The sequence below is a fragment of the Schistocerca nitens genome, chromosome 4, assembly GCF_023898315.1.
Source record: "Schistocerca nitens isolate TAMUIC-IGC-003100 chromosome 4, iqSchNite1.1, whole genome shotgun sequence".
Taxonomy (NCBI): Eukaryota; Metazoa; Arthropoda; class Insecta; order Orthoptera; family Acrididae; genus Schistocerca; species Schistocerca nitens.
In genome coordinates this window covers 380,489,875-380,510,261 of record NC_064617.1, presented here as the reverse complement: position 1 = coordinate 380,510,261, position 20,387 = coordinate 380,489,875, and the positions used below count along the sequence as shown (strand labels likewise).

At 43.0% G+C, this 20,387-nt stretch overlaps 1 protein-coding gene across 1 annotated transcript in view; it reads right to left on the bottom strand.

Annotated features, from left to right (window-relative positions):
* Window positions 1-20,387, bottom strand: part of LOC126253117 (zinc transporter ZIP13 homolog) — a 229,114-nt gene that overhangs the window by 12,329 nt on the left and 196,398 nt on the right. The window contains exon 3 of the mRNA XM_049954238.1: window positions 10,365-10,720. Coding sequence (XP_049810195.1) covers window positions 10,365-10,720 — 356 coding nt within the window. The remainder of the gene's footprint in view (window positions 1-10,364; window positions 10,721-20,387) is intronic.

Genomic DNA, 20,387 nt, shown 5'->3' with positions numbered 1-20,387 from the left:
CTGTGTTCAGAGAGTACATTATTTCCAACTATGTGTCTGCAACATTCACAGGAACTCTTGGCAGAACCATTCATTTTACCTTAAAACTTAATTCACTTAATTTCTTTCCCCAACAGTACATTTTAAGTTCTTATTCTTGTAAGCAATAAAAGGTACTGATACCATAAGTGAATAAATTAGCAGTGTATCTAAACTCATGCTCATAAATTAAGGATAATGCTGATACATAGTGAAACAATGCTCTGGTAGGTGGTTTGCAGGTTTAAATCACCTTGGGGTATGACCATGGGGTGAATTTGACCTGCGGCCGTCGCACGGTGGCGCTGGCAGCAGTCCACATACGAAGAGGTGTGTTGGTGCATGTCAGAGTACGGTACAGCGACTAAGTGTGCAGAAGTTTTCAGATGTGCTAATGGTGACTGTGTTGAAAATGGCTCAAAGAACACATATTGATGACGTTACGAGGGGTGGAATACTTGGGCGACTGGAGGCTGGTCAAACACAGCAGGTCATAGCACGGGACTTCCGTGTGCCACAAAGAGTGTTCTCAAGATTGTGGCAATGATTCCAGCAGACAGGAAACATCTCCAAGCGCTACAGTTCACAGTGTACAACACCACAAGAAGACCAATATCTCACCATCAGTGCCTGCAGACAGCCATGGAGTACTGCAGGTAGCCTTGCTCGGGACCTTACCACAGCCACTGGAAGAGTTGTCTCCAGACACACAGTCTACAGACGACTGAACAGACATGGTTTATTTGCCTGGAGGCCTGCAAGGTGCATTACACTAACCCCTGGTCACACGAGAGCCTGTAAAGCCTGGTGTCAAGAACACAGTACATAGTCATTGGAACAGTGGTCCCAGGTTATGTTCACGGACGAGTCCAGGTGTAGTCTGAACAGTTATTCTTGCTGGGTTTTCATCTGGTGTGAACCAGGAACCAGGTACCAACCCCTTAATGTCCTTCAAAGAAACCTGTATGGAGGTCGTGGTTTGATGGTGTGGGGTGGGATTATGATTGGTACATGTACATCCCTGCATGTCTTTGACAGAGGAACTGCAACAGGTCAGGTGTATCGGGATGCCACTTTGCACCCGTATGTTCGCCTTTTCAGGGATGCAGTGGGTCCCACCTTCCTCCTGATGGATGATAATGCACGGCCTCACCGAGCTGCCATCGTAGAGGAGGACCTTAAAACAGAAGATATCAGGCGAATACCTGTTCTCCAGACCTGAACCCCATCGAGGACATCTGGGATGCTCTCTGTCGACGCAACGCTGCACGTCTTCAAACCCCTAGGACACTTCAGGAGCTCCGACAGGCACTGGTGCAAGAATGGGAGGCTATACCCCAGCAGGGGCTCGACCATCTGATCCAGAGTATGCCAACCCGTTGTGCGGCCTGTGCACATATGCATGGTGATCATATCCCGTATTGATGTCGGGGTACATGCCCAGGAAACAGTGGCATTTTGTAGCATGTGTTTCTGGACGGTTTTCTCAACTTATCACCAATACCGTGGACTTACAGATCTGTGTTGTGTTTGTTCCCTATGTGCCTATGCTATTAGCGCCAGTTTTGTGTAGTGCCACATTGTGTGGCACCACAATCTGCAATTATCCTTAATTTATGAGCATGAGTGTAGTTAACACCAAAGGTAGCTTCACTCTCACTGCACATTGATTTAATAGCAAACGGACTGTTCACATTCCTTTGTGCCACAATTAAAGTTGCTTGTGGCTAATCAACATGCAACCAATGTCTTTTGGCAATGGTTATACATTAATTTAAAAAAATATGCACTTTAGTTCTTTCTTGTTGTGTCTGACTTGCAACTACCAAATTGCTTCACGCTAATGTTATTACGTGAGAAGAAATGCTAATACTTTGACAGTAGTGTAGCATTTCATTTCATACTCTTCTAGCACAAACTCGTTACTTTTCAGCCTTTACATAAACACATTTGTTTGAGTATGATGCTGACAGTTGTCAGCTTGCTGAATTGTGATTTGAACTATTTATGTGAGAATACATATAGTTTTGACATTTACTAAGCACACTACACAACACGAAATTTTGTCCTAAAACATGTCTTCTGTGAATTACTCATAATTTTATTTGTAATTCATTACATTGTCACTTCAAAATCACAATCAAATCCAAATCCCAAAGCAGGATCATCGATGAAATGCAACACTTAGCAGTGAAAGCACATTCACTACTGACACCAACATACTGCTGCAACTGACTGAACTCCTGGACGGAGGTTGCAGCTACTAATACAAACACAGAATATTCCAGAATACACAAACATAAATATTTCATGAAAAATCCAGAAACGATAAATAGTAGATAGCATATAACTGCCAGTAGTTGGGTTTGAACTAGCGACCCACAGCACATCAACCAGCGATGCTAATCACTATGCCACACTGCACGCTCCATCACTCACAACATAATAGGCCCATAGTGGGCAAAAGTAAGCTTCACGTCATGTCCAATGTACATCAACCATGTTATACATTAATGTCAGAATTCATTTGCCCCACTGTCTTGTGACCAATTGGTGCCATCAATGATCAGATATAACAAGTGGTTAATGATTGACAAGTACAGGTTCAAATAAAACCAGGTTCAAAAGGCACAAAGGAGATATACATGAAGTCTGAGAAGGAATTTTAAATATTACAGGATGTGGTAGTACAGACTAATTCAAATAAAACATTCCATCTGGCAACCCAACCCACCTAAAAATGCAAGTCAAAGTCTGGCACTGGCATGGCAATTTATTTGTGGGCAAGGTCAGCCACTATCCCACTATGTGCACTGTACTGGCTAAAAGAGCCACACATTATGTAGCTAGCAGTCACTGCTAAGCCCTGCTCCTGCAGCTGCATGCGACATGGTAGCTCACAGCTGCCATCACTGCCAGGAGATTTCACTCCAAATGCCAATTACAGAGCACGTAACATTTGTGCATTCCAAGTACTTGACTCCAGTGCCAGTCTGGCATGGGTATCAAAATACATGAAAATATGGTGGGAAGCTTTAATCTATAATACAAGGTAAGTCAATTATTATCCAGAATTTAGTTAAATTTTTGGTTTTTTTGGTAGTACTGTCATTTTATGTTGATGACATATTCTTTGTTTATTTGTTGTTATATCTTTGCAATTTTCAAGCTGCTAAGGCAGTTTCGTTATCGCTGCCGTGTTGTTAATCATGGCTGCTGCATTATCTCTTTGCACCAAAGAGGAGCAACGTTCAGCGATCTGTTTTTTTGTGGTTGGAAGACGTATCAGGGGCCGAAATTCGTCAAAGACTTTCCGTACAGTATGGGAACAGTGTTTTCCTACAGCGGAGTGTCTACGAATGGACTGAAAAATTCCAAAATGGTCGCATAAGTGTTACGCATGATGAAGGACTCAGACGACCGTTTACTGCCACAAATGAAGAAACCAATGAGCGTTCACGTAAAATGATTCTCTTAAACAGACGATTACCTATTGACAAAGTGGCACATCGTCTGCAAATTAGTCACGGCACTGCCTACGAAATCATCCACAACAGACTTGGGTTTCATAAAGTTTGTGCAAGGTGGGTTCCAAAACAACTCACATAGTTGCATATACAAACACGCTCGGACATCTGCAAAAAAATTTGGATTGCTATAGTAATGAAGGGGACAACTTTTTAGACAGGATCATTACTGGTGTTGAAACATAGATCCATCATTACACACCAGAGTGAACGGCAGAGTATGGAATGGAAACATGCAAATTTGCTGTGCAAGAAAAAGTTCAAGACCCAACCGTCAAGGAAAACTGATGCTCATAGTTTTTTGGGGCGCACAAGGTCCAGTACTGGAACATTATGGGGAAAGAGGCACAACAATAAACAGTCTACGTTAGAGCGAGATGCTTACTGCGAGGCTAAAGTCAGCCATTCAAAGCAAACGCCGAGGATTGCTGTCAAAAGGTGTTGTGTTGTTACATGACAATGCCCGTTTGCATACTGCTGCCTAAACTGCTGAAACGCTCCAGAAACTGAAATCTGAAGTACTGGATATCCATATAGTCCCGATCTTGCCCCTTCTGACTATCATTTGTTCGGTCCCCTCAAAGAGGCATTAAGGGGCCGTCGATTCGCCTCGGACGCAGCAGTGAAAGAAGCGGTTCATTCCTGGCTCGCAGCTCAACAGAGAACCTTCTTTTATGAGGGCATCAGGAAGCTTGTACAATGATGGACTAAGTGCGTTGAAACTTGAGGAGACTATGTCGATAAATGATCTTGTAAATTTCCTATTTGATTACAATAAAATTTTATAACCCCTTTGCAGATAATAATTGGCTTACCCTTGTATGTGTGGAAGGAAATTATATGGATAGATGTAGAGACTCTAGTTATAATAATGTCATGTGGCTTGAAGACCTAGTGCAAGTCCTTCAGCTGGGCATCACTTCGTCAACTTGAGTGTCCGTCAGTTATCCAACAGGGGAAAGGGGACCTACATTTTAACTTTGAATCCAAGTCATGTCTGATTTCTGTTGTAGGAATTAGGACATGACCCTACAGTGGTGGGTGAAATGGGCTCCTGTTAGGTCACAATGAAGTACAGTTCCCAACTGGGACATGGGCTGTGGTGGTGGTGGTGGTGGTGGTGGTGGTGGTGGTGGTTGATGGTGGACCATTAGTTAAAAGTCCCTGGTTATGTCTTTTATTCATGACAGTTATGAAAAGCAAGAATGTAGACTCGCACTCACTGGTGCTCAATAATAGTGTAGCTGGGAGCTAGCTGGTCCAGGCTCATCAGGGAAGTGGCTGCCGGCAGGAGGAAGTCACCCAGTGGATGACCCAGCAGTGTGAAGACTTGAAGATTACTTCATACAAACTTAACTCAGATGGATACCTGCAGCTATTAACAGTGAAGTTTGTCAGCAGTGGCTGGCTTCTTCATCATGGACTGTGAGCGGTCTTCCTCTCACGGTTATTAGCATAGACTGCTTTGCTGGGCACACTGTACACACCTGGATCCTACTAAGCACAATGAGAATGAGGGTCTCATTTGGGTGGTATAAATGTGAACCAGGCTGGCTGGTGTTTCTCCAAAGGCAGCACTCGTAGCCTGGAAATCATAACAGGCTGAAGTGACTGGGCATCACCAAAGGGCAATGATGGCTTCATTTGCCTGAGTTTGCTGTTGTGGTAGAAGCAGCCCAGTTGTAGCTATAAGATGTCACAACTTTGGCTCTCAGAGCCACCATGTCAGCATATGAATTCGTGTTCTTGTGCTCTTAATGCTCTTTCTTGGGCCGTAGCGGCTGCTAATCAGACTGATGGGCACTATGATGTCATTCTCCTGAATTGACACAAGAGCAGTTCATCCTCCCCACTCGTATCGTCGCCATTCATGACGAGCCATCCTGGCCGCATTCAGCAAGATAATGCCCGCCCATGGTGGAAGTTTCTACTGCTTGTTTCCATCCTTGCTTAAGCCCGACATTGACCAGCAAAAATTCCTTGGAATGATGTAATTTTTAACATTTTTATGCAGCGACAGCAACAGATATTGTTTATATAAGAATATACAGCCTACAGTTGCAGGTTAACTTTATTGTTTACCTAGGTTTGAACGTTAGTAATAACGTCTTCTTCAGAACCTGCAACAAGTTAATATTATAATGCGCTAGTAAGTTATATTAGATATGGTCATCCTACAGGATGCAACGTATAGTACTTACATAAATTATTATTTAAATGTTTGCCTAAAACAGGCCATGTCCTAAGTCAACTTCTTAAAACTTGATGCATAACCGTAAGGTTTTGTCACTTCTATTAAACCAACTGTAGAAATTCACTTTAAGCCCGTTGTATGAGCCTCGTCGTATGACTAGAGACTGCAGACCACGAGGGCTTCGCGGTCTGCCTCACAGAGGGCAGCGCGCATGCGCGAGACGTACAGAGTCAAACTCTTATTACGCATGCGTCAGATAACCTTTTTGCTATGAATTAATTTTATATTTTACTATTGTAAGTTAATTACAATATCCAGCATGACTACGTTTTACATTCTACTACAGAGCTTTCTAAACTGACCAACAAATCTCGTATGAACATCTGTAGGAAAGGATCTATTATTACAGAAACTGTGAGGTCATATGCATTATGAATTATTGTAAACCTAGTATAGGTTGGAAGCCTTCGGAGTATGCCCTATTTTTTAGATACAGTTGATCGTTCAGTAAATTGCCTCTATCTGTAATTAGGTGTGCATAAATTTGTAGTTTCTCAAGCGTGTCGAGTCTATATCTCTTAACTTCATGATGTAGTAGCTCTATGTCACGTAAAGGTGTATGAGCCATTTGCACCAGATGTTCCGCAAAGGCTGACCCCCGTGTTCCTACGCCCTTGGAATGATGTTGCTAGATCTTTTCTTCGCCAGCACATGGTAACCCTTTCCCTTGCAGTATTTCTTTATGAATTCCATTTCTGATTTCTCGTCGTTAACTAACACTAATTCATTAAAGATGCCCACATGACAGTAGCTGTGCATGGTACTATTAATGCAGCAATACACCTATGTCCCTTTTTTGAAAAATTTTGAAGGGCAGGCATAAACAAATATCTTTAGGCAATTTCTTCTAAAATAGGATGCACTCTACTATAAATAAAAAAATTACAATATTGTACAGTATTATAAATCTGTATCAGTACCAATTTTTTCATAATGTAATTCACCGACCTATTCTACACGGAAAGTGTGTTTCACTTAATGAGTGTTAATTATGACTGGAATGAATAATGCTTATCAAGTGAAGTAACACTGTATAGTGAAAAATTTTACAATGCAAATAAATCATGCAAAATATGTACAGTCAGTTTTTATTATTATCATTAATAATAGTAATAATATTAATATTATTATTTCATGACCAATGAAGATACACATTAACTGGCACATACAACTGAAGGACATTTTGAAGCATTCAGCCTCAGCTGTTTTTTTCACAATATTCAATTTATTATACCCTGAAAATGATTGGCCAAATTCGGCCTCACAGGCCATTTTCAAGCACAGTAGGTGTCGATGTGTTATACGCTTCTTATCCTGTCAATAAATGGTGATTAGCTGCTCTGAAAGTTGGCGCATAACGTGCAACCATCAGTATTAAAACTGGGAAGTTTACTGCACGGAGTAATAGTCATGTTTCTCGCTAATGCCACGTCATAGGACAGTACATGGCTCACATTCGTTGTCAAGCTGGTATTTGAAAATGAAAGCATTACGAAAACTTCTTAACTGTACCAAGGAGTTTCGAGCAGTACCAGCGTAACAGACCTCAATAAAACTTGGACAGACTACTCGTATCGTTAGGTATTGGCCCTTGGGGCTTTGTGGAAATGCAAATTTGTCCATAAACTAAAATGATTGGATATCCTTATCTAACACATCAACTGGACAGAATCTGGCCCAATATCCCTTAGAAGGACATCCACCAACTCGACCAATCAATGCCAAGCCAAATAACCATTTGCATATAGGCCAGACATGGGCCAATGCATTACTGACTTACTCTGTACGTGAAGCTCTTTCTTTTGAATAAATCATTCAGTTTTTCTAAAACTGTTATCATTTGTTTGTCTGTACATGCAAATCACATCAACCGATTTCCGTCCCATTCAGATAATTCTTTCATGGCGTGTGTGTGTGTGTACTTGTGCCACATATTAGAATTGCCCAATAAATCACAACAACAGTTAGAAAATTCAAATACCTAAATACACGTAAAATTTCACGACTTCAAAACAAAAATGACAATTGATAATAAACTCACAGCAACTGGAGTACCCATGGTGTCCACTGTTACACACAGTACTCAGCCACAACCACACAAGGTGCCACCAGCGTGGCAGTTTCAAGTGTGACACCACACAGTTGTATTTTCATCCAAGCATAACTTCAAGAGTGTCTGTTTCTTTGTTATAAGACTTTCATTCTTGGATCTAGGTGAATGCGTAATAAAACTGCAGGATCTTGTTCTAACATTGCTAGGGTATTTGCTTTACCACCATTTATTTATTGCATCTTTTCCTAAAAGAAATACATCCTCTTCAATTAGTCCTTCCTGTGATTCAAATTAATCACATTCTGACACATCTTGTCTTATTCCTGAATCATATACGCTTTCATGTACACAATCCTGGTTCTCAGAGTCAGGAATACAATTGTCATGATCTTCATAACTCAGCTCATGACATCATTACAGTCATACATCACGACTTCTGCTGAAAACTTCCCAGATTTTATGACATTTATTAGAAAAACTACATCTACATTTATACTCCGCAAGCCACCCAACGGTGTGTGGCGGAAGACACTTTACAAGCCACTGTCGTTACCTCCCTTTCCTGTTCCAGTCGCGTATGGTTCGCGGGAAGAACGACTGCCGGAAAGCCTCAGTGCGTGCTCGAATTTCTCTAATTTTACATTCGTGATCTCCTCGGGAGGTATAAGTAGGGGGAAGCAATATATTCGATACCTCATCCAGAAACGCACCTTCTCGAAACCTGGCGAGCAAGCTACACAGCGATGCAGAGCGCCTCTCTTGCAGAGTCTGCCACTTGAGTTTGCTAAACATCTCCGCAATGCTATCACTCTTACCAAATAACCCTGTGACGAAATGCGCTGCTCTTCTTTGGATCTTCTCTATCTCCTCCGTCAGCCCGATCTGGTACGGATCCCACAATGATGAGCAATACTCAAGTATAGATCGAACGAGTGCTTTGTAAGCCACCTCCTTTGTTGATGGACTACATTTTCTAAGGACTCACCCAATGAATCTCAACCTGGCACCAGCCTTACCAACAATTAATTTTATATGATCATTCCACTTCAAATCATTCCGCACGCATACTCCCAGATATTTTACAGAAGTAACTCTACCAGTGTTTGTTCCGCTATCATATAATCATACACTAAAGGATCCTTCTTTCTGTGTATTCGCAATACATTTGTCTATGTTAAGGGTCAGTTGCCACTTCCTGCGCCAAGTGCCTATCTGCTGCAGATCTTCCTGCATTTTGCTGCAATGTTCTAATGCTGCAATTTCTCTGTATACTACAGCATCATCCGCGAAAAGCCGCATGGAACTTCCGACACTATCTACTAGGTCATTTATATATATTATGAAAAGCAATGGTCTCGTAACACTCCCCTGTGGCATGCCAGAGGTTACTTTAACGTCTGTAGACGTCTCTCCATTGAGAACAACATGCTGTGTTCTGTTTGCTAAAAACTCTCCAATCCAGCCACACAGCTGGTCTGATATGCCGTAGGGTCTTACTTTGTTTATCAGGCGACAGTGCGGAACTGTATCGAACGCCTTCCGGAAGTCAAGAAAATGGCGTCTATCTGGGAGCCTGTATCAAACATTTTCTGGGTCTCATGAACAAATAATGCGAGTTGGATCTCACACGATCGCTGTTTCCGGAATCCATGTTGATTCCTACAGAGTAGATTCTGGGTTTCCAGAAATGACACGATACCCGAGCAAAAAACATGTTCTAAAATTCTACAACAGATCGACGTCAGAGATATAGGTCTATAGTTTTGCGCATCTGCTCGACGACCCTTCTTTAAGACTAGGACTACCTGTGCTCTTTTCCAATCATTTGGAACCTTCCGTTCCTCTAGGGACTTGTGGTACACGGCTGTTAGAAGGGGCGGGGGGGGGGGGGGGGCAAGTTCTTTCGCGTACTCTGTGTAGAATCGAATTGGTATCCCGTCAGGTCCAGCTGACTTTCCTCTGTTGAGTGATTTCAGTTGCTTTTCTATTCCTTGGACACTTATTTCGATGTCAGCCATTTTTTCGTTTGTGCGAGGATTTAGAGAAGGAACTGCAGTGCGGTCTTCTTCTGTGAAACTAGACGTAAAGAGAATATTTACTTTTCTTACGTTAAGTATTCTAGGCAAAAAGCAAGTTAGCTGTAATTAGTTTTGATATGCCTAAAATTATGCACGCGAAAGTTGGACTGAATCTACGTAAAGAATGAAGTAACAGAGTTACTTTGTTTGAGACTGTAGCAGTACAGCTCACCCGGATGACCAGCATCCTCAAAGCTATATTAATGTCTTATAAACAATTCAACTTAACGTAACTGAAAGCAAATAATAATGGCTGAAGCTAACAGATGGTGAGTTGATGGAAATGTACTGAAAAGCGCACTGAATCAATCCTGTCCAGTCAAACAAAACAGAGCGGGAAAGTCATGTGGATGACAAATGCCAGTCGTGCGAGCGACAGAGGGTTTAGTGGCTGTTGGTAGGGAAGGGAGAGTGTGGTGACGTCGAGCACTCACGTGGATGGTGGGCTCGTCGTCCGGCTGCTTGGCCGCAGCCGCGCACAGCACGGTGCCGATGTCCTCTATCTGCTTGCAGACGCCGTCGGCGATGTTGGCGCACGCGAAGACGACGTCGTCGTCCACGTTGTTGTTGTTGCGCGCGCCGCGCGACAGGCGCTTGCGCAGCCGCTTCTCCAGCATGCACACCTCGGCGCTGCACGCCACCTTGCGCGCCGTCTTCTTCTTGTTCTTGGCGGCGCTCTCGTCCTCGCCGTCCTCTGGCACGAAAGTGAACATCTTCTCCAGCACAATGAACACCAGCAGCCCCGCCAGCACTAGTAGGCCCTTGTCGACGCTCGGATGTCCGCCGTGGTCTGCAACAGCCATTCAACCGTGCGCTGGTAAGTTGGTTCGTATATTTTATGCCTGGTGGGTATAATTAAAGGCCGGCCGCGGTGGTCTCGCGGTTCTAGGCGCGCAGTCCGGAACCGTGCGACTGCTACGGTCGCAGGTTCGAATCCTGCCTCGGGCATGGATGTGTGTGATGTCCTTGGGTTAGTTAGGTTTAAGTAGTTCTAAGTTCTAGGGGACTGATAACCACAGCAGTTGAGTCCCATAGTGCTCAGAGCCATTTGAACCACTTTTTTTATAATTAAAGTGCAGTTAGTCAGGGAGGTGCACTGTGGGCTGTAATTATCGAGAGGCAGCGAAACCTGGTAGATATTCCAACGCGTTAATGTGTAACAGATTTTCTAGTTCCAACTGTGACCGCCAGGTACAAATCTGTCGCTGTACACTGATTTTATGACGGTATGACATCTCTGAACCTTGCCGCTGGTGGGGAGGCTTGCGTACCTCGGCGATACAGATAGCCGTAACGTAGGTGCAACCACAACGGAGGGGTATCTGTTGAGCGACCACACAAACATGTGGTTCCTGAAGAGGGGCAGCATCCTTTTCAGTAGTTGCAAGGGCAACAGTCTGGATGATTGACTGATCTGGCCTTGTAACAATAACCAAATCGGCCTTGCTGTGCTGGTACTGCGAACGGCTGAAAGCAAGGGGAAACTACGGCCGTAATTTTTCCCGAGGGCATGCAGCTTTACTGTATGATTAAATGATGATGGCGTCCTCTTGGGTAAAATATTCCGGAGGTAAAATAGTCCCCCATTCGAATCTCCGGGTGGGGACTACTCAAGAGGACGTCGTCATCAGGAGAAAGAAAACTGGCGTTCTACGGATCGGAGCGCGGAATGTCAGATCCCTTAATCGGGTAGGTAGGTTAGAAAATTTAAAAAGGGAAATGGATAGGTTAAAGTTAGATATAGAGGGAATTAGTGAAGTTTGGTGGCAGGAGGAACAAGACTTCTGGTCAGCTGGATACAGGGTTATAAATACAAAATCAAATAGCGGTAATGCAGGAGTAGGTTTAATAATGAATAAAAGGAGAGCGCGGATAAGCTACTACCAACAGCGTAGTGAACGCATTACTGTAGCCAAGATAGACACGAAGCCCACGCCTATCACAGTAGTTCAAGTTTATATGCCAACTAGCTCTGCAGATGACGAAAAGATTGCAGAAATGTATGATGGAACAAAAGAAATTATTGAGATAGTGAAGGGAGACGAAAATTTAGTAGTCATGGGGGGTTGGAATTCGATAGCAGGAAAAGGAAGAGAAGTAAAAGTTGTAGGCGAATATGGAATGGTGATACGGAATCAAAGAGGAAACAGCCTGGTAGAATTTTGCACAGAGCATAACTTAATCATAGCTAACACTTGGATTAAAAATCATGAAAGAAGGCTGTGTACTTGGAAGAGGTCTGGAGAACTGCAAGGTTTCAGATACATTATATAATGGTAAGACACAGATTTAGGAATCAGGTTTCAAATTGTAAGATATTTCCAGGGGCAGATGTGGCCTCTGGCCACAATCTATTGGTTATGAACTGTAGATCAAAACTGAAGAAACTGCAAAAAGGTGGGAATTTAAGGAGGTGGGATCTGGATAAACTGAAAGAACCAGAGGTAGTTGGGAGTTTCAGAGAGAGCATTAGGGAACAATTCACAATAATGGGGGAAAGAAATACAGTAGAGGAAGAATGGGCAGCTTTGAAATAGAAAATTGTAAAGGCAGCAAAGGATCGAGTAGGTAAAAAGACGACGACAGCTAGTAGAAATCCTTGGGTAACAGACGAGATACTGAACTTAACTAATGAAAGGAGAAAATATAAAAATGTAGAAAATGAAGTAGGTATAAAGGAGTACAAACGTCTCAAAAATTAGATCGACAGGAAGTGCAAAATGGTTAAACAGGGATGGCTAGAGGACAAATTTCAGTTATGTAGAGGCATATACCACAAGGGGTAAGTAGATACTGACTACAGCAAAATTAAATAGACCTTTGGAGAAAAGAGAACCACGTGTGTGAATATCAAGAGCTCAGATGGAAAACCAGTTCTAAGCAAAGAAGGGAAGGCAGAAAGGTGGCCGGCCGTAGTGGCCGAGCGGTTCTAGGCGCTTCAGTCTGTAACCGCGCGACCGATACTGTCGCAGGTTCGAATCCTGCCTCGGACATGGATGTGTGTGATGTCAATAGGTTAGTTAGATTTAAGTAGTTCTAAGTTCTAGGGGACTGATGACCTCAGATGTTAAGTCCCACACTGTTCCGAACCATTTGAACCATTTGAGCAGAAAGGTGGAAGGAGTATATAGAGAGTCTGTACAAGGGCGATGTACTTGAGGGCGGTGTTATGGAAATGGAAGAGGACGTAGATGAAGAGGAAATGGGAGATGTTATTCTGCGTGAAGAGTTTGACAGAGCACTGAAAGACCCAAGTCGAAACAAGGCCCCAGGAGTAGACAAAATTCCACTAGAGCCACTGATAGCCTTGGGAGAGCCAGCCCTGACAAAACTCTATCATCTGATGAGCAAGATGAGACAGGCGAAACCCTCTGACTTAAAGAAGAATATAATAATTCCAATCCCAAAGAAAGCAACAGTTAACAGGTGTGAAAATTACCGAACCATCAGTTTAATAAGTCACAGCTGAAAAATACTAACACGAATTCTTTACAGACGAATGGAAAAACTTGTAGAAGCCGACATCGGGGAAGATCAGTTTGGATTCCGTAGAAATGTTTGAACACGTGAGGCTATACTGAGCCTACGACTTATCTTAGAAGATAGGTTAAGGAAACGCAAACCTACGTTTCTAGCATTTGTAGACTTAGAGAAGGCTTTTGACAATATTGTAACAAATAAGCTCTCGGTCACAAATATGAAGTCAAAATTGACCTGGTTTCGACGCTACTATGAGCGTCGTCTTCAGAATTAGACTAACTGTACTAAAACATTAGGTAAATAGTACATTAATAAAGTACAGTTAGTCTAATTCTGAAGACGACGCTCATAGTAGCGTCGAAACCAGGTCAATTTTGACTTAATATTTTTGTCCGAGGGCTTATTTGTTACAATATAATTCTGACACGGTCACTGAACCTTTGCAGCTATGTTCAAAGTTTTGCTTTTGACAATGTTGATTGGAATATTCTCTTCGAATTCTGAATGTGGCAGGGATCAAATACAGGGAGCGAAATTAACAATTTGTACACAAACCCGATGGCAGTTTTAGGAGTCGAGGGGCACGAGAGGGAAGCAGTGCTCGGTAAGGGAGTGAGACAAGGTTGTAGCCTATTCCCGATGTTATTTAATCTGTAAATTGAGCAAGCAGTAAAGGAAACAAAAGAAGTATTTGGAGTAGGAATTAAAATTCATGGAGAAGAAATAACAACTTTGAGGTTCGCCAATGACATTGTAATTCTGTCAGAGACAGCAAAGGACTTAGAAGAGCAGCTGAGCGGAATTTACAGTGTCTTGAAAGGAGGATATAAGATGAACATCAACAAAAGCAAAACGAGGATAATGGAATGTAGTTTAATTAAATCAGGCGATGCTGAGGGAATTAGATTAGGAAAAGCGACACAAAGTAGTAGCCGAGTTTTGCTATTTGGAGAGCAAAATAACTGATGATGGTCGAAGTAGAGAGAACATAAAATGTAGAGTGGCAATGGCAAGGAAAGGGTTTCTGAAGAAGAGAAATTTGTTAACATCGAGTATAGATTTAAGTGTCAGGAAGTCGTTTCTGAAAGTATTTGTATGGAGTATAGCCATGTATGGAAGTGCAACATGGACGATAACTAGTTTGGACAAGAAGAGAATAGAAGCTTTCGAAATGTTGTTGGTAGATAACGTAACTAATGAGGAGGTATTGAATAGAATTGGGGAGGAGTTTGTGGCACAACTTGACTAGAAGAAGGGTTCGGTTGGTAGGTCACGTTCTGAGGCATCACGGGATCACCAATTTAGTATTAGAGTGCAGTGTGCGGGGTAAAATTCGTAGAGGGAGACCAAGAGATGAACACGCTGAACAGATTCAGAAAGATGTAGGTTGCAATAGTTACTTGGAGATGAAGCAGCTAGCGCAGGATAGAGTAGCATGGAGGGCTGCATCAAACTAGTGTGTGGACTGACGACGACTACGACGACGACGACGACGACGACGACGACGACAATAACAGTCATGAGCTGTTAGTAAACTGTTTTATGTGAACGGCAGCAGTTACAGTCCTGCATGGAGAGAGTATCGCTGACTGAAAGGTCTGAGGGGAGGCCCATATGTCACTGAATAGCTTACAGAAAATGATAACGGAATTTGAAAAGACATGTTACTTTGTGATACACCTGGCAGAGCAAGACGTCCTATCGCGGTGGAGGTCGTCCACGAGGTTGTAACTGACCCTACAGCATGTGGGGCACATTGCTGCACGGTACTAGTACTCCTGCTGTGTCACGACAATTATCCATCCCATGGTCAACAGCACGAGTCTATACGACACTAGTACCTGTACAATATCCAGACAGAGCAGCAACTCAAACCTCATGATCTGCTGCAACGTTCATGAAGGATGACAATTTGCTTTGTCGTATTTGTGATCGAACTGCGCAGCTGTCATTGTCTATTTATATTTCTACATATGTTTATTTATAATGACTTGATTGCAAACAGGTACCTCTAGAAAATGGGATCTGCTCAAAACTAGTAGTGGAAGAATAAAACAACATATGCGAGAATGAATTGCACCTCTGTAGAAACAAATCTGCGACAAACGAAGCTGTGGAACAGCATACTTGAAAATTCGTATTTGATTACGCTGAGTCACTGAACCACATAAATGGGTTCGAGTGTGACAGTGCCACTTGTATGAAGGCTATCGTTCATGATGGGATTTCCGAGACAGGAATGGGGGTAGTGAACTCAACAAATGTGAATTCGAAGCAAAGGTTGTGGTTAGAGATTTGTGTGTGGCGTAGTCTGAAGTCTACACTGATATTGCGTTTAAGACAAACGACAAATAGGTCCTTTTCACTAAGAGGCAAGTACGGTTAAAATAAAGAAAATCATTTTGATAAAACGGTAAAAATCGGTTAAGACACGACAAACGTTTAAAATCCTGAGCTTTTGTTAAAATTTATATAAAAAAGGAACTGTGACGACAGTCAGAATCGCAAAACGGTTAAGATAACCGAGACTAGTGAGCAAAGAAAGGGGGGGAGTCAGTTCAACATATGTCAGTCACTTTTCAGTTGCCTTGTACATTAGTATTTCCAAGGCAATTTTGGGGCCGAGGACTTTAACATATTTTAAGGTATTGAAGCAAATCGAGCCATGTTATCGGGATACAAAATGCAATCGTTTAAAAATATTCTGCAGTGAAACCGATATGTCACACCGTGAGCAAGTGCACCGTAATGCAATGCCCTATCCTTTATAATGCTGTCTTTCCAAAAGAGCGACTGAAGCGATGTAGGTCTTGACCCTATAGCTGGCTTTCCTTGTTTTCGCTTATTAATTAGAATATTCATACACTCGTTCTCCCACTGACACTGGACCCTTCTCTTTAACATGCTCTCATGCATCCGAAAGATCCAAGAATGTCTGAGTAAATTAAGTTCCGTGACTCCTCACTTTACAGTACCACCTTCCTCGTTCCACAGATCAACGCTGATATTTTCTTCACTACCGCGAGCTACGTCGCACGTTGCTGACCCTGAGCACCAAAATGAATGTGAAAACTGGATTGTCCTCTTTACAAACACCTGTACCTGAACACAAGCAGTCTAGGATAGCACACATGAACATCTGACCACTTGTCACCACGTGACGTGAACATCTTGACTTCTCTTCTTGTGGGGTGTGCAACGTCTGGTTCCCTATACGTCCGAAGACATCTGATCTGTCGGTAAAGGCGAGCTTTCTTGCTGACTTGTTATTACAGAAACGTTATTTAAAGATAGCGTAGAGTGCGAGGCCACACACTGAACTGCATAGACGTAATATTCTAGAATAAATGGCGTTATTTAGAGTAAATGTGGTGTTATTAATAATTAAATACCATTTTTAGATGTAACACAAATAAAGTGTCTAAGGAGGTGCAATGACATTAAAAGCTACACCACAATTCCCACAGATACCCACAAAGCAATTCCGACGAAAGGGTGATAACCTCCAAGAGATCCAAGGTCTATGCGAAGCATGTTAGAGGAGAGAACATAATAATAAATAGCAATTTTTAAATATTTGCTAGGAAATGAGCAGATGTATCCAAGAGCGAGACCAAAGTTATATGAAAATCTAATACATAATTTAGTGGGATATATGCAACTCAAAGAAACCTGAAGCGAGCAGAAGATATTCAAGAGAGGAGTAATGAGCTGCTTGAAGAAAATCTGATTAACAGCGCTTTACCAGCGCGTAAGCGATGAGTTGTGTTTGTACAGGTTATTAGTCGAAGTTATCACAAAAATTCAAACTAGTCTAAAGATTTACAGTTACAAAATTATTTCTTCTTTACATATTTCACCTGAAAATAAGTCAAATAAAGCTTTGTTTTTAACGTGCAATGAGACGTCCATTCAGTAAAGTCTGGCCGTCTATCTGGCAACTGTGCGGTGTTGATATTGAAGGCACTGGTTTGTGTGCAATAATCTATAGTTTAACCCCTCGTTCCATCTCGAACGTCTTCGTTACATTCCGCACTTATCCGTCATAACGTCGAAATGATCGTATATTGTAATATGTAAATGACCGCGACACCATTTTTCAACTGTTGAGAAACACTGTTAAGTCACCTCTACTACGAGATTCTCGACGAAGAGAGGGAGCACAGACTGACAGAACAAGGGGCGATCAAAAAGTTTTCATTCGAAGGCCGCACAGTCCGTAATCGGTATGCCAATCAGGCAAAATGGCCGTGAGCACTGAGACAGTCACCCCACCGACGCACCAGGTTGAAGATACCCGTTTGGTAAAACACCGTGTCCTGCTGCGTCAAAAAGTGAATGAACTGCCTGCTGCATATCCTCCTCGAACAGGCCGACCCTTCAAGACCACTTTTAACAGGACATAGGTGAGATAAATGCATGGGGGGAGGAGGGGGGGGGGGAGAGATCAGGACAATAGGGCGGGTGCTAGAGTGTCTCCCATTTGAGTTGGAGGTGACTTCTACGTTACGACCAGCACGAAACCTGACGCACCATTCCACGACGGTAGTTTCCGACAAACATGGTGCCTCATACACATTCTTCACTCGATGGATGCCTACCGCCGTTTGTCCTTTGGCAGCCAAGAAGAGAGAAACAGCAGACTGGTCCTGTTTGGGTGCCTTCAACGTCGCCACAGTTCACGTTTGCACATTCACCGCACACACGTCGGTAAGGCACGAATTCCACAGGACGTGGCCGACTTCCTTTACCAACCTTGTATAAGGTGCGATCAAAGAGTTTCCGTTGCCGGCCGATGTGGCCGAGCGGTTCTAGGCGCCACAGTCTGGAGCCGCGCGACAGCTACGGTCACAGGTTCGAATCCTGCCTCGGGCATGGATGTATGTGATGTCCTTAGGTTAGTTAGGTTTAAGTAGTTCTAAGTTCTAGGGGACTGATGACCTCAGAAGTTAAGTCCCATAGTGCTCAGAGCCATTTGAACCATTTGAGTTTCCGTTAAAGGCATTGCTGCAGCATATATGCAACGTAGCCCGTCTCCGATGCGGGTGAACAGGGTGGTCAGAATCAGTCTCAAAGGCTTGTAAGGGTACTGCAGTGTAGGTTGTGTTGCGAAATAATTGGTTACAAAAAATTCGATACGTTGCGCAGTTTCCGAATTAATTAGCACCAAGTTAGGCAATCAGGTCGTTGCGCGCGCTAATTCTAGCTGCCCGTATATCATTGTTTAATGTCGCATCTGAGATTCCAATCACCGTATGGCATTACGAAAACCACTGATAATATTAAATCTAAGAAAGCAAATTCTGTGCCTGCTAAAAGTATTTTTTATTATTTATTGGATTCCGTAGATAATTCATGCACCCAGTCAGTCACCATGTGTCAGCCGATATATACACGGCTCGAGGCACGAAAAATATTACCATACGGAACAACTTACCGCTGTATGTGTGTTATATCACGTTAACTATATAAAGCGTGATTCTTTCATACGGAATTCTCTTACTGCAACATGTCCAGAATTCATTTTTATATTTGAGCTCCAGTCCTCAGCCCGCGTCCTACGATATTTTGCTACCCAACTCAGCACTGCGATGAGTGTATAGCAAACGAAAATACTGAATTTGGTTTACTAGGGGATCGGAGGGTGTTTGTATCTTACTGATGAAAAGTTCAAAAAATGGTTCAAATGGCTCTGAGCACTATGGGACTTAATTTCTGAGGTCATCAGTCCCCTAGAACTTAGAACTACTTAAACCTAACTAACCTAAGGACATCACACACATCCATGTCCGAGGCAGGATTCGAACCTGCGACGTAGCAGTCGCGCGGTTCCAGACTGAAGCGCCTAGAACCGCTCGGCTCACGACGCTTTCCCGCAAGACGGTTAAGCAATCTTGAGCAGAAGGCGCTGTCAAATAGGGTGCGGGCCACAGGTGGCACAAGCGCATCCAATCTGCGTGGCAATTGCGGAAGCGAATTGCGTGGTATACGGGCCCACAAATGGAATTCTGCTCTCAGCCCAATCTGCCCGATCATGACTAGAAAATCAATTTCACTACATACAGCATAAAACCTACCCGTTTGCAATCGGATACTACAACGTAATTTTACGTGTAAGGACTACTACTCTACAGGGCAAAGTGAAAGCATTGTTCACCCACCCCCAGTCAGAAACCAACTGCCAAATGACGAGATCAGGACGACAGCCAACTATTAACCGTCCGCCTTACTTGGTGATCGCATAATCAAATCGCGCATAAATATACTGTATGTCTATGCCCTCGAGCATGAACTAATGGAACGGCAAGAATTCTAAATTCAGTATTGTAGTGGGAAAGAAAAGGAAATACCATGTCATAACGTTGCCCTGGGGAAATGCTGTCACTTCGTAAATGCAGTACATTCTGTAACGTGATACTTCGCCTGTCTCCAAGATATCGAAGCTAAGTGCACTTCTTCGCCTAAGTGAATATTTTCCCGAAACATAAGGATTTGTGTTGCGAGTTTACACTGTAGGTTACACAAAGATGAGGCAAAACATTATGACAATTAGCTCAGCAACGTGGTGGTCCATATTTGGAACGCAATACAGTAGCGAATCTACGTAGTATCGATTCGACAAGTCGTTGCTAGGTTTCCAAAGGCATGTGGCACCAGATGCTATACACATGTCACACAATGCCCGGAAGTTACGATCTGGTGGTTTATGGGAGCAGGTGCCCCAGAAGTGTTCCACCGTATTCAGTCAGGTAAACTTGGTGACCAACACATCACAGTGAATTCACTATTAACAAGTCTCAAATCACTGTAGGACGATTCTTGCCTTGTTATGCTGCTGGACACAGTGTTCATGGTGCCTTAGATTACTACAGCAGGTCCCACGGTAGCCCAAGTGAATGTCCCCCGCAGCATGATGTTGTCATCACATGCCTGTGTTCGTGGCAAGGTGCAGGTTTCGCGCAGCCGTTACCCTGGAT